Source organism: Eucyclogobius newberryi, unplaced genomic scaffold, assembly GCF_026437365.1.
Source record: "Eucyclogobius newberryi isolate DKJ021-1_F unplaced genomic scaffold, fEucNew1.0.hap1 SCAF_19, whole genome shotgun sequence".
NCBI classification, from domain to species: domain Eukaryota; kingdom Metazoa; phylum Chordata; class Actinopteri; order Gobiiformes; family Gobiidae; genus Eucyclogobius; species Eucyclogobius newberryi.
The window spans coordinates 15,459,639-15,473,197 of NW_027315823.1; the positions used below are offsets into that span (position 1 = coordinate 15,459,639).

General features: G+C 42.8%; 1 protein-coding gene across 1 annotated transcript; it reads right to left on the bottom strand.

Annotated features, from left to right (window-relative positions):
• Window positions 1–11,844: 11,844 nt before the first annotated feature.
• On the bottom strand, window positions 11,845–13,434 carry pdrg1 (p53 and DNA-damage regulated 1). The gene is made up of 5 exons (XM_072452835.1): window positions 13,297–13,434; window positions 13,060–13,135; window positions 12,914–12,988; window positions 12,732–12,812; window positions 11,845–12,025 (listed from the first exon to the last, which is right to left on the bottom strand). Exons 1-5 carry the CDS (start codon window positions 13,384–13,386, stop codon window positions 11,943–11,945), a joined length of 405 nt encoding a protein of 134 aa, XP_072308936.1. The 5' UTR covers window positions 13,387–13,434; the 3' UTR covers window positions 11,845–11,942.
• Between the last annotated feature and the right edge of the window lie 125 nt (window positions 13,435–13,559).

The following is a 13,559-nucleotide window of genomic DNA, read 5'->3' on the forward strand; positions in this document are numbered from 1 at the left end:
TACACACAAATTTAACACAAATTTTATTTTTATATTTTTACACCAAAAGGATAGTCTTTAAAAAAAAGGTTTTTACATTGTTTACAAAGAATATATCATGAATAGATACACGTTTTAATGGTTATTATGACTAATAATAGAATTATATTCTAAGTTTACATATAAAAATGTTTTCTATACGCAATGGATTTCAATTCTTGATGCTGACAAAAAAAGCACAGAATAAAGTAAAAAGGATGTTCCAGTCCATTTCCTGAGTAACACACCTGCAGAGTGTTGACACAGGGGAAATATAGTGTGCTTCTTGTGGAAGAGATTTAAAGGTTATAGTTGTGGGATAAATCAGTCAGATAAATCATCATTACCCAACACTAGCAGAGCATATTGGCTTACATTGCATGCTCGACGAAATATACGGCTGGAATATCTGTGCGGAATATGGACTGGAGGAAAGCCGTGATAGCAACATCAGGAAAAAGGAACACAAGAAACTGGAGAAATACCAAGGGCTCAGAGAAGAGCTGGAGAAGGTGTGGAAGGTGAAGGCGAAAGTGGTCATCGGAGCGCACACGCACGCACGCATCCACGCACGCACACACACACACACACACACACACACCACACACACACACACACACACACACACCACACACACACACACCACACACACACGCGCGCGCACACACACACACACACCACACACACACACGCACACGCACACCACACACACACACGCACGCACACACACACCACACGCACACGCACACCACACACACACACACCACACGCACACACACACACACCACACCACACACACACACACACACACACACACACCACACGCACACACACACCACACGCACACCACACACACGCACACGCACACGCACACGCACACACACCACACGCACACGCACACACACACACACACACACACACCACACGCACACGCACACCACACCACACACACGCACACGCACACGCACACGCACCACACGCACACGCACACCACACACACACACACACACACACACACACAAAGCTAATTCTACAAAAGCTACAATCTACAAAGCTAATATACACATGATCTTGCTGGGTGGAGTCTGCATGTCCTCCCTGTGTTACCATGAATTCTCTCCGGCTTCCTCCCACCAGCCAAACACAAGCATGTGTTAGATAAAAAAAAGAGACTATAAATTGGCCCTAGTGAACCCTGCAACGAGAAGGCCCTTGTCCAGGGAGTCACTGGGAGAGGCTCCAGTCACCCACGACCCCTAATGTGAACAAGCAGAAGAAAATGAATGAACTAATTAATTGTGTTATTTGATCATTTGAGAGGGTCATTTGAAATCATGGTTTTCAAATCATGGTTGATATCAAAGACTCACATAGTAGACAGTCTAGATTGACCAGTTATTGCCCTATTGGTGAACAACAAGAGCACTGGGTTCATATTGAAATGGTACATATTAAAATATTTCTTTGTGCTTATAATTGTAATTGTACTAGTGCACAAATGTGCAACAAAGTGGCAACTGCAATAAAGACAAACATGTCAAATGAAGTGTAAATGTTTCAACTAATACTGTCAATAATTATGAAATAGGACTTATTCATATTCATGTGCAATTACTGTCGGGATCACATGCAATGGTATTTATTTATTTATTTGTCTATGGGAGTTTTTATTTATTTATAGGAGATCTTCTACTGAAAGTGTTTTTCAGACTTCCTATAAGTGATCTGTTCTTCTGGATCTACCTCTGTACCTGCGTTGCACCAATGAAATTTCCCCATGTGGGACAATAAAGGAATATCTTATCTTATCTTATCTTAGGACCTTATCTCTCCATTCCCCCTCCAGGCGCTCAAATGTAAATTGGGCTAATTAGGATATGAATTAGCTGTCTCATTATGCACTTGTATAGAGGCTTTACCTGGGAGTGTAACACATCTTTGTGAAACTACGTGATTATAGTCTTTGGATGATATTCAGCAGAATAACTGCCAAAAACTGCTAAAGCTAATGAGCGAGTTAGCTTCAGAGTTAGCTTTTTGGGCCCTATTCACAATGCAAGGTCAGAAATGGATGAGAACGTGTTAAAGATGGAGATACCAAGGAATTTAGTCTTATATGGTTGAAAAAAATATGTTTTGCTCATTTTATCATACATTGATTATTTTTGAGTACTTGAGTGAATATGTTTATATATTCTTGAAATCTAGATTTTTTGGGGGGGGACCGAACCAGACCAATCAACCAACCCATGAATGAGCACTCATGGGCTGAATAAGGGCAAACGTTTTTATTTGTTCTGCTCTTTTGCATATTTTGAAAAATGTATTACCCTGTATTGCTCTTTTGGGTTGCAATGTGGCATGAAAAAAAATCTTCTCAATTGGATTAACTGGGATCAAAACCTCAGAGCCTTTAATGGATACATAAATCTTATTTGTTTGATGTCCAGGTCAAGTTCACTTTTCCTGTCTAAGTCTCCTAAATTGTTCATACATCATGAAAGTGTGCATCTTTCCAAATTCTTTAGTAGTTCTTGGGAATTCCCATTATTCTCCTTCAGTAATAATTCCCCATAATTCACAGTAAGTTGGTTTTCCATTGGGCTTATGCCTATGCCAACAAATCAGTAATAAGAGACAGTCAAGTTAATTCTTATAATACTGTTTGTCAAGAAGCAACTACTGTTGCAACTACCATAGTAAATGAAATTCACACGATTTATCACAGTACAGAAAGCCCCAAGCCCCAGAGTGTCAGATGACATCGCAACAATATGTAATGAGAGGCAATGGTAGTTCAAATGAAAACTGTTAAAATGTCGATTTTTGATTTTCTAGGGTCTTGTCACAAATAGAAATGTTAAGGTTCAAGAAACCTTAAAGATATTTTAATGAGAATACCGTGTAATCAATAGGGAAACCTGGCTCTTGTTTGACTGCAGATTATGCAGAGTTCTTACATAATGGGACGGGGGCAGAGGCCTGGCTCTCTTCTCCACCTGAATGGAAGCTCCAGTGCTCAGGCCCTCAACAATTTACTGCATGTCATTCCCCAGTCTCAACCTCATTTCTTGCTGTACTCCTTAGTACAGCACTAGCACAAGACTCCTTAAAAAAAAAGAGAAAAATGAATAGTTATCATTCTTGTCAAAAATGTTCCCCTTTGTGAGGTCCCTCCAGGTGCACCATTCTCTCCTACAAAGCTACAAGTGGAATATCCTTCAGCTAAACTCCAGAATGAGGGCCAAGTTTGAAGACCTTTGGGCACTAGTGGAAGAACGAGTCAAATCATTTAGGGGATATTATACATTAATATATCCTGAGAACACAACTCTGTAAGAGAATGCTGCTCAATGAACAACACACTACCACCGGCTCAGTAAGCGCAAATGAAATCGACAGCAAATTGACAATGACTGCACCTTCTTTGTCAGCGCCATCAACTATGACGACACAATACGCACAGTACCTGGGCCACAACAACGTGAGAGCTTATCCTAGTTGTTACCCCTCTAAACCAGGGGTGTCCAAACTGTTTTCAACGAGGGCCGCATTTTGGAACTTATACAGAGTGTTATACAGCATTTGTCAGTTTTGCGCCTCCACACCTTTAATAAGACTTAGGACTTAATATTAGGTTGGTATAAAATAAAAATAGCTTGAATTTGTCTAATTTTACAGTAATTTGGCCCCGGGCCGTAGTTTGGACATGCCTGCTCTAAACTGTTGCCATGGTGCAGTCTGCCGAAGCCCTATAGAGTCTATAAATGCCCTATAATGAATACAAGTCTATATGTTCAGGGTCCTTTTTGTGAACTAGTGCACTTGTATAACATTAGTGTTGTGAGCAGTCCCAGCTGACACAAACACTCAGGTGCATCTGACTAAGCATCACTGCTGCTCCAGCTCAGGACACATGTTCTGTGACTCAAACTCTTTGTGCTGAAAATGTTGTTCTCCTGCTGAGCGGAGAGCTGAGCTTTATAGGATGAACAAAGAGGCCCAGATTTAAGCCTTTTTTATTCCTAGTGGATACGTCTATGTTGAGTGATGGATTCACTTTCCAGTAATGTTCTTTCAAGTGGAATTTAAAGATATGATTCATCACATTTAACACTCTTTTTAGTGTCCAGATGGAATTGCTGTACTATACTACAGCGCCATGTCCCTCACCGCTAAGCACCACCCCCTCACAGCTAAGCACCATCCCCTCACAGCTAAGCACCAGCCCCTCACAGCTAAGCACCAACCCCTCATCGCTAAGCACCAGCCCCTCACCGCTCAGCACCAGCCCCTCACCACTAAACACCAGCTCCTCACAACTCAGCAACAGCCCCTCACCCCTAAGCACCAGCCCCTCACCGCTCAGCACCAGCCCCTCACCACTAAACACCAGCTCCCACCACTCAGCAACAGCCCCTCACCCCTAAGCACCAGCCCCTCACCACTAAGCACCAGTCTCTCACCGCTCACAGCACCAGCCCCTCATCACTAAGCACCAGCTCCTCACCACTCAGCAACACCCCCTCATCGCTAAGCACCAGCCCCTTACCGCTCAGCACCAGCCCTTCACCCCTAAGCACCAGTCCCTCACCACTAAGCACCAGCCCCTCACCACTAAGCACCAGTCCCTCACCGCTCAGCACCAGTTTCTCACCACTCAGCACCAGCCCCTCACGCTAAGCACCAGCCCCTCACCACTAAGCACCAGTCCCTCACGCTCAGCACCAGTCCCTCACGCTCAGCACCAGCCCCTCACCACTAAGCACCAGCCCTTCACGCTAAGCACCAGCCCCTCACGCTAAGCACCAGCCCCTCACCGCACCAGGGACACACTTTACACTTCAGGCTTAACATTATGGACAGTTGGATCTGAATGGTTGTTTCGTGTGCATCTCATGCCCCCATTTCATCCTCCATCTGAGGGTCTTATGTCCCCTTCAGCCTCCTTGATGCTCAGATGCACAGGCTGGACATTATAATAATCAGTTTCAGTGCCCCATGGATCTGATACAGTCAGTTGTAAACAGGTTTCATAACTCTGCTCTTAACGTGTCCTTGAGACAAACTAGACAACAGTGGTCTGGATCCAGGTGCATCATCCTTACCCCGGATATGTATAAATACTGAAAGTTTGTGTGTCACTCTGTTTGACTGTCTAACTTGCACTTAATTGGAGATTATTTAATCGTCAGCAGGTTTCAGTCTTGACTCATTGGCTCATCATTAAGAATAAGTTCCAGATCCTTAGCGGTGGCACGCTATCAAGTTCCGGAGTGCTTACACACCCACACAGAAACTGCAGGTTGTAGGTGCAATGACTGTCACCAAGCTGCAGTTCTCTGCCTCAGGCCCTTCATGTCTGCTCACGCACACATAATTACATCCAGTTAGTGTCAGGAGGCCTCTGGCAGGAACACTTTTTTATCTGTTAAGTCATGACAAAGGAAGTTGGTATGTCTGAATCAACAGTGAAACAGATCAACAAGTGAAACCTGGGTACAAAAAGTATAGGACTACCATCTCTGTAAAGGGCAGTGATGGGAGAAATACTTTGAACACGTATTTAGCGACAGAATACTGAATACCTGCATAACATTGATTTTGTAATGTAGTCTGTTATGAGTACTACAGCCTATTCTGAACACTTTGAACATTTTCACATTGAATGAGTTTATAATTTAGTGTGAAAATATGATCTTTGGTGACGTCATTTCCGGTGAGTGTGTCGCGTTTTCAGAGCTGTTCGTTCTTAGAGCCTTTTACCGATTAATCCACGAATTATACACACTATTTACGCATCATATACACGAAAGTGAACGTTTGATTTCTCCGCAAACAATCCGGAGCCTCAAGCCGCTCGCTTTTCAGTATTTCGTGGATTAAAAAGCCCTCCTCACTCTAGCTCCAGCCTGAACTAGCCTAGCGTAGCCTAGCCGCTAGCGTCATGGCTGGATCTACCTTTACCTGTTTGAGCTGTCATATGTCGAGTCAGAACCCTGGCTCCTTCTCTGACGATAGGTGCGTGAAGTGCAGTGTAGTGGTAGTTTTGGAGGCCAGGGTTACGGAGTTAGAAGCGCGGATCCGCTGTTTAGAGGAGCTTAAGTCCAGTTATAGTTCGGTTTTAGCGCGAGGGCTACCGGACCGCGCTGCAGGGCGTAGCATTAGCATTAGCAGTAGCAGTAAGGCCGAGCTCAGCCCCTCAGCGTCTCCCGTGCAGCCGGGACTAGACCAGGAACAGAATAGGGACCATTTTGTGACAGTTCGGAGGGGACAAGGCGCTAAACGCCGAACCTCAGAGCGCCGTGAGCTTCACGTCTATAATAGGTTTTCTCCCCTCAGCGATCACACGCTCGCTGAACACACGAGAGAAACTCTTGTAATCGGGAGTTCTATTGTTAGAGACGTGAAGCTGCCAGCTGCTAGCGTTAGGTGTTACCCGGGGGCCAGAATGGGTGACATCGAAGGAAACCTTAGGATCTTAAAGCGGAGTAGGACCCGTTTCCGGCGAGTCGTGATTCACGCAGGCGGTAACGACGCCCGGCGGAGACAATCAGAGGTGCTCAAAGTTCAAGTAGCCGCGGTGTGTGACCTAGCGAAGTCGATGTCGGACACTGTAATATTTTCTGGTCCCCTGCCCAATCGGATCAATGCTGAATTGTACAGCCGTCTCTCAGCATTCAACAACTGGTTATCCAGATGGTGCCCTCAAAACAACGTTGTCTTTATTGATAACTGGAGTGCGTTTTGGGGAAAGCCCGGGCTCATACGCAGGGATGGCATCCATCCGACTTCGGAGGGTACATCCCTATTAGTTCGGAATTTGACCGATAGTCTTAGTCGTGTTAAGTGACCATCTAGGGATGAGCCCCAGGTGCAGAGCAGCAGTTCAAGACGCTCCTCTGTCGCTGAACTCTCGCCCGTTCTGTTACATGTGAAGTGTTCAGATTCAAGACAGATAGAGACTGTGTGTGTCCCTCGTGTCCCTCGTGTCCCTCGTACAAATAATGCCAAAAAGTCACATCTCAGAAAAAATATTTCAGGCGTCAGACCAAATAACTTAAGGAAAATAACAATCACAAATACACAAATGAATAAACACGTAAAATGTGGACTGCTAAACATTAGAGCAATTTCCTCCAAATCGCTCTTAGTTAATGAATTAATTAGTGACTATAACATAGATCTTCTAGCTCTAACTGAAACGTGGCTTCAACAAGACGACTACGTCAGACTAAATGAGTCCACCCCACCCAGCCATGTTAACTTTCAGACTGCCAGGAGCACAGGCCGAGGTGGTGGTGTGGCAGTGATCTCCCACTCAAGCCTACTCATGAGCCCTAAAACTAACAATGCATTTCACTCATTTGAAAGCCTTATGCTGTCAATCACATGTCCAAATATGAAAAACCAAAAAGGAGTTTTGTTCATAGTTATCTACCGACCTCCTGGTCCCTATTCAGAGTTTTTAACAGAGTTTTCTGACTTTATATCAAACTTAGTGTTAGCCTGGGATAAAATAGTTATAGTTGGAGACTTTAATATCCACGTGAACATGAGTGATGACGCTCTCAGTAATGCCTTCAGCGCCTTGTTAGACAGCATTGGTTTCACTCAGAATGTAAATAAACCGACTCACAAGAACACTCTGGATCTTGTCCTAACGTATGGAACAGAGATTAGTGACCTCAGTGTCCTCCCTCAAAACCCTATATTGTCAGATCATTTCCTAATTACCTTTCAGTTTATTCTTAAAGATCATCCAGTCCCACAAAATAAAGTTATAATGAAAAGGACAATATCTGAAAAATCTATCTCAAAATTCAAAGAAATAATAGAGCCAATATTCAGTGACATGTCATGTGATCCTGCTGAGAACAGTTTTAGTCCCAGTTTAAGTGATCAATGTGTCGACTTGACCATGAATTCTCTGAAGTCTGCTCTTGACGTTGTCGCGCCGTTAAAACAGAAGGTCATTAGGCCAAAGCGCGCCTCCCCATGGTACAACCAAGAACTGCGTTCACATAAACAAAGAGTTAGAAAGTTAGAGGGATTATTTCGTCGCTCTCACACCGAAGAATCCCTAAAAGCATGGAAAAGTTGCCTGCTGTCCTATAAGCAGGCTCTGCGTAAGGCCCAAACCAGATATTATTCAAATCTAATAGAAGTCAACAAAAGTAACACTAAATTCCTTTTCAGCACTGTAGCTAGGCTAACAAACTGTCACAGTGCAGTAGAGCCCTCAATCCCAGCTACACTTAGCTCTGATGATTTCCTCCTATTTTTTAATAATAAAATAAAAACAATCAGAGATAAATTAGATGAAATTACCCCCGCTATTAGCCCTGAACTAGCCCAAGCTGTAAATCTAACGTCCCATATAAATCCACCTGTAAACTTAGAAAGGTTCACAGCTGTTGATCAAGCAGAGATAACTTCAGCCATTATGTCCTCTAAAAGCTCAACTTGTGTCCTAGACCCCATTCCAAGCAGACTCCTCAAAGACATTCTCCCCCTAATTATAGACTCTATTCTTAATATAATAAATACTTCACTCGAAAGTGGCTATGTTCCACAGTCCTTCAAACATGCAGTCATTAAACCTCTTCTGAAAAAGCCTAATCTAGATCCCGACCTATTGGTAAACTACAGACCTATTTCAAATCTTCCCTTCGTCTCTAAAATCCTTGAAAAAGTTGTAGTAAAACAGCTTTGTCGCCACCTGCAGGACAATAACTTATTTGAAGTTTTCCAGTCAGGGTTCAGAGCCCACCACAGCACTGAAACTGCACTAGTTAAAGTCACAAATGATTTGTTATTAGCCGCTGACGATGGACTGGTCTCAATCCTGGTTCTGTTGGACCTCAGCGCAGCGTTTGACACCATCGACCACAACATTCTACTGCAGAGGTTAGAATGTGATGTAGGTGTTGGAGGAACAGCCCTCAGCTGGTTTAAATCCTATCTATCTGATAGGTTCCAATTTGTTAATGTAAACCAGAGCTCCTCACCAAGCTCTAAAGTAATTTACGGTGTGCCACAGGGTTCGGTACTCGGTCCAATTCTGTTTACTCTTTATATGCTGCCATTAGGCAACATTATCAGAAAGCATGACATTAACTTCCACTGCTATGCAGACGACACTCAGCTGTATTTATCAATGAAACCTGATCAGAGCGATCAAGTAGACAGACTTAGTACTTGTGTGAAGGAGATAAAAACCTGGATGACACTAAACTACCTGCTTCTTAACCCTGAAAAAAACGAGGTCATTGTGCTTGGCCCTAAGCATCTACGAGACGCTCTATCTGAGCAGATAGTCACACTGGACAATGTCAGTGTAGCCTCCAGTTCTACTGTAAGAAACCTTGGAGTCTTATTTGACCAGGAGCTCTCATTTAAAGCTCATATAAATCAAGCTTGTAAAACAGCCTATTTCCATTTGCGCAACATAGCCAAAATCAGAAGAATCCTGCCTAAAAGTGATGCCGAAAAACTTATCCATGCATTTGTAACGACTAGATTAGACTACTGTAACTCCCTGCTTGCAGCGTGTCCTAAAAGCTCCATAAAAAGCTTTCAACTGGTTCAAAATGCAGCAGCAAGATTACTAACAGGAACAAAAAGAAGAGAGCACATTACGCCAGTGCTGAAGTCTCTTCACTGGCTCCCCGTCGAGTCCAGAATCAAATTCAAAATTCTACTCTTGACCTACAAAGCCATAAATGACATGGCCCCATCCTACCTCAAAGATGCTATAGAACCATATCATCCAAACAGAGCTCTTCGCTCTCAGAATGCTGGCCTTCTGGTGGTGCCAAGAGTCTCTAAAAGTACTGTAGGAGGTAGAGCGTTTAGCTACCAAGCTCCTTTGTTATGGAATCAGCTCCCGACCCATGTTAAATATGCTGACACAGTCTCTTCATTTAAGTCCAGGCTTAAAACGTTCCTCTTCGAAATCGCTTATGGTCAGAGTAGTTAGGAACAGAAACATAAACCCACAGCTTTAGCTACGCTGCCCTAGGAGTAACTATGCTGGGGGAAGTATGACAGCTTGAGCACTATCCTCTTCTTCTTCTGACTACTTATGCTATCAAACAATATTTATTTTTTGATTCCACTTGCAAACTGTTCACCGCCTTCTTTTCTTTCTCTCACTCCTGAGGACCTGTGGACCCAGATGCCCCTCCCCTGGTGAAGTGGTCCCTGCCCTGTGTGGACGGTCCCTCATCTGCCTGAAGAGTGGCTTCAGTTCGCCTCAGTCGGTCCCTCTTCTGCCTGAAGAGTGGGTCCAGCTCGCCTCCGACGGTCCCTCATCTGCCTGAAGAGTGGGTCCAGCTCGCCTCCGACGGTCCCTCTTCTGCCTGAAGAGTGGGTCCAGCTCGACTCAGACGGTCCCTCTTCTGCCTGAAGAGTGGGTCCAGCTCGACTCAGACGGTCCCTCATCTGCCTGAAGAGTGGGTCCAGCTCGACTCAGACGGTCCCTCTTCTGCCTGAAGAGTGGGTCCAGCTCCAGTCTCCTCGTGTCCGTCTGTGAGAGTCGGATCTCTCCTTCACTGGAACTCCTCCAGGTTTCTACGCTTTTTTCCCAAAGAGGTTTTTTTTGTAGTTTTTCCTGGCCGAGAAGGAGAGTCTAAGGACAGAGGACCCTGGGACATCGTCCCTCGCCACCACAGACATTGTCTGACTTCATCGCCACCACAGACATTGTCTGACTCCATCGCCACCACAGACATTGTTGATTCATTTCTCCCTGTGGCCCTCAGAGGCAACTGTTGTTGTGATTTTGGGCCTTACAAAAATAAATTGATTTGATTTGATTTGATAATTTAGTGTGAAAATATGACATAGGATTAAAACTGCTTTGTTTTACCGTATTATGCATTTATATAAGAGAATCTTATCACACATTTGAGAAGGAAAAAATGGCGGATGAGTTCACCATAAGATCTCACATTTGTCAGAAGCAGGTGACTTCACTGTGACGTCAGGAGCATAAAGTATCTGCTCCTTTGTGAACTGTGCCACCTCTTTGTGACGCTACAGGGGAAATGTTGTTTTATGGTGGTTGGAATCCAAGTGAAGTGTTACATCACTGCCACAATAAATCAAACTCTTAGCACTTTTAGCACTACAGCAAAAAACACAAGATTTTTATCTTCATATCAAAGCCAAAGAGCTGTAATATAAAAGCAGTGAACATGCATGCTCATCTTTGAATTGAGCAAAGAACTGCCATAAAACAGCAAAGAAGAGGAACATCAAAGAAAAGCAACTACAGAAGAAGAATAAAGTCTAAAGTCGTAGAACTATAGTGGGTGTAATGTAACACTTGGATACCAACCATAAAACAGCAAAGAAGAAGAAGAAAAATAAAATTGTTGTTTTATGGCGGTTGACATCCGAGTGTTGCATTACCGCCAGACTTTATTCCTTAGACTTTGTCGTAGTCCTAAAAATAAAATTAGGAGGAAGAAGAAGAGGGTCTCATGTGCTTGGAATTCGTGGGCTTTGAACTGAAGAATGAAGTCTAAAGAATAAAGTCTAAGGAATAAAGTCTAAGGAATAAAGTCTAAGGAATAAAGTCCGGCGGTAATGTAACACTGGGATACCAGCTGCCATAAAACACCATAGAAGAACTGTGCCTTTGGTCCAGCAGGTGTTGGCCAGCAAATGTTGTGTTTTTATATCAATATAAAGACACATTTAACCAATAAACAACACTCTGAAATAGTATAGTAAACATATCGTGAACATGGAAATTACACAGATGCATCCATCCAGAGTCAGCTGTTTTTTTAAATTTTATTTTAAAATAATGTCTTGGTGATTTAAATCTGACAGAAGGAAGGAGGTGCTTTATACGCTGATATAACATTTACATGAATGCATATCATTAAATAATACAACATTCAGTGTTGAGGTCATCTCCTCAAAATGTTGTCCACTGCTTTGAGTTCTTCAGGGGACAGGGATGTGAGGCTGAAGCCTTTCAGCTCAGGCTTTCCTGCAAACACAGTGGAGAAACAAAGTTGCATACAAAGGTGAAACTGAAGTAGTAACTTGACACCAAATAATATACACTTTGTTGTTACAGCACAAGTGTATTCTTAAATGTCCCTTATTCAAACAAAGTATTGTTGTATGTTTGCAAAGCACCACAAATTCCAAAGATGAAATTCTTGCTGTGAGCTATAACTATTATGTCACATAACATGAGGCTTTATTATTAGACTACTGAGTTCTCTCATGTTGTTGAACTGGTGTAATGGACACAAATCTAGAAAGCTCAGACTGAGAGAGTTTATACTGGACATAGAGTCGTTATAGTGGGTCTTCTGCACTTCAGTTTCCTAAAACTAGCATCCAGAAAGGGCTGACCGTTCCCATCCACACCATTACAGCCATTTATTTACTATACAAATCCACTTGGATTGATGATACTATATTATGCAGATAAACACAGATCTTATTAGGAACCTGCTTATTTGTCACAGTTTGGAAAGGTAAGCCTACATAAAGCACATATATTCTTGGTTTTAAAATCTCAAAACACAAAAAAACAAACTAGTGTCACTCATGCATCACACACAATTAGGTGTGCAGTCAATACAAAGACACAGCAGTGTTAGGAGGAGCCTGTGTGAACTGTGAGATGAGCATTAGCTAGCTTGAATCCAGTATTACAGCTGATTCAGGTATTGCACACTTACCTTGAATATTATTCAGCTGGTTGACTTTTACTTTAAGTTCCTTACGCAGGTCATTGATTTCTTTGTCAAGCTGCTCCTGATCTACATATAAAATATATATATATATATATATATATATATATATATCTCATTAGACAATAGATTAAAGCAGGGAGAAGTGTAGGACATAGACAATGCAGTACCTCTCTGTATCATCTCTGTGGTTTTCTTTGCAGGGAATTTGATAAAAATATTGCCAAAGCAAACTTTTACCTTATCTGAACAAACAAATACTGGTAAAATATTGGACAAAATAGTTGAATTGTTAGATTTTTAAGTTTAGACCTACCGCTGTTGGGCAGATCATGTCGCAGAGCATTTAGTGCTTCTCTGTTGCGGTTTCTTTTAAGATCCAGATCCACAATCTGTCAAAATACCCACAATGATTCAACATTTCACATCAAAGTATGTCAATGCGTCGGTCAAATCAAAAGGCTGCTGAAGTTAGCATTAGGCTAATGATTAGCCATGTTCCTGTGATGAAAGCCTTGTGATTTCTAAATATTTTCCTGAGCAGATTAGTAACCTGTTGTTTTGTGGCGATAACATCTTCAGCAGCCTCTTCAACTTGAGTTAAATACTCCAACACTCGCTGGGAATCCGTATCCATGGCCATGTTTCATGGCTGTGTTGCATCAAAATATCTCCGGGAAGAAACATAGAACTGCTTCAGTTAAGTCACACAGCTCAATGCTGCCCTCTACAGTCCGGTGTTCAGATCAGTTTATTTCTCTAATGAGACAGGGACAGATATGCCTCATTCCCTTTTACAGGAGCGATTACATTAGT

Coding starts and splice junctions, on each gene's coding strand:
- pdrg1 (XM_072452835.1), bottom strand. CDS start 13,386: ATGGCCATGGATACGGATTCCCAGCGAGTGTTGGAGTATTTAACTCAA. Junction 13,136..13,296: donor TTATCGCCACAAAACAACAG/GTTACTAATCTG, acceptor GTATTTTGACAG/ATTGTGGATCTGGATCTTAA. Junction 12,813..12,913: donor CACAGAGATGATACAGAGAG/GTACTGCATTGT, acceptor TTTTATATGTAG/ATCAGGAGCAGCTTGACAAA.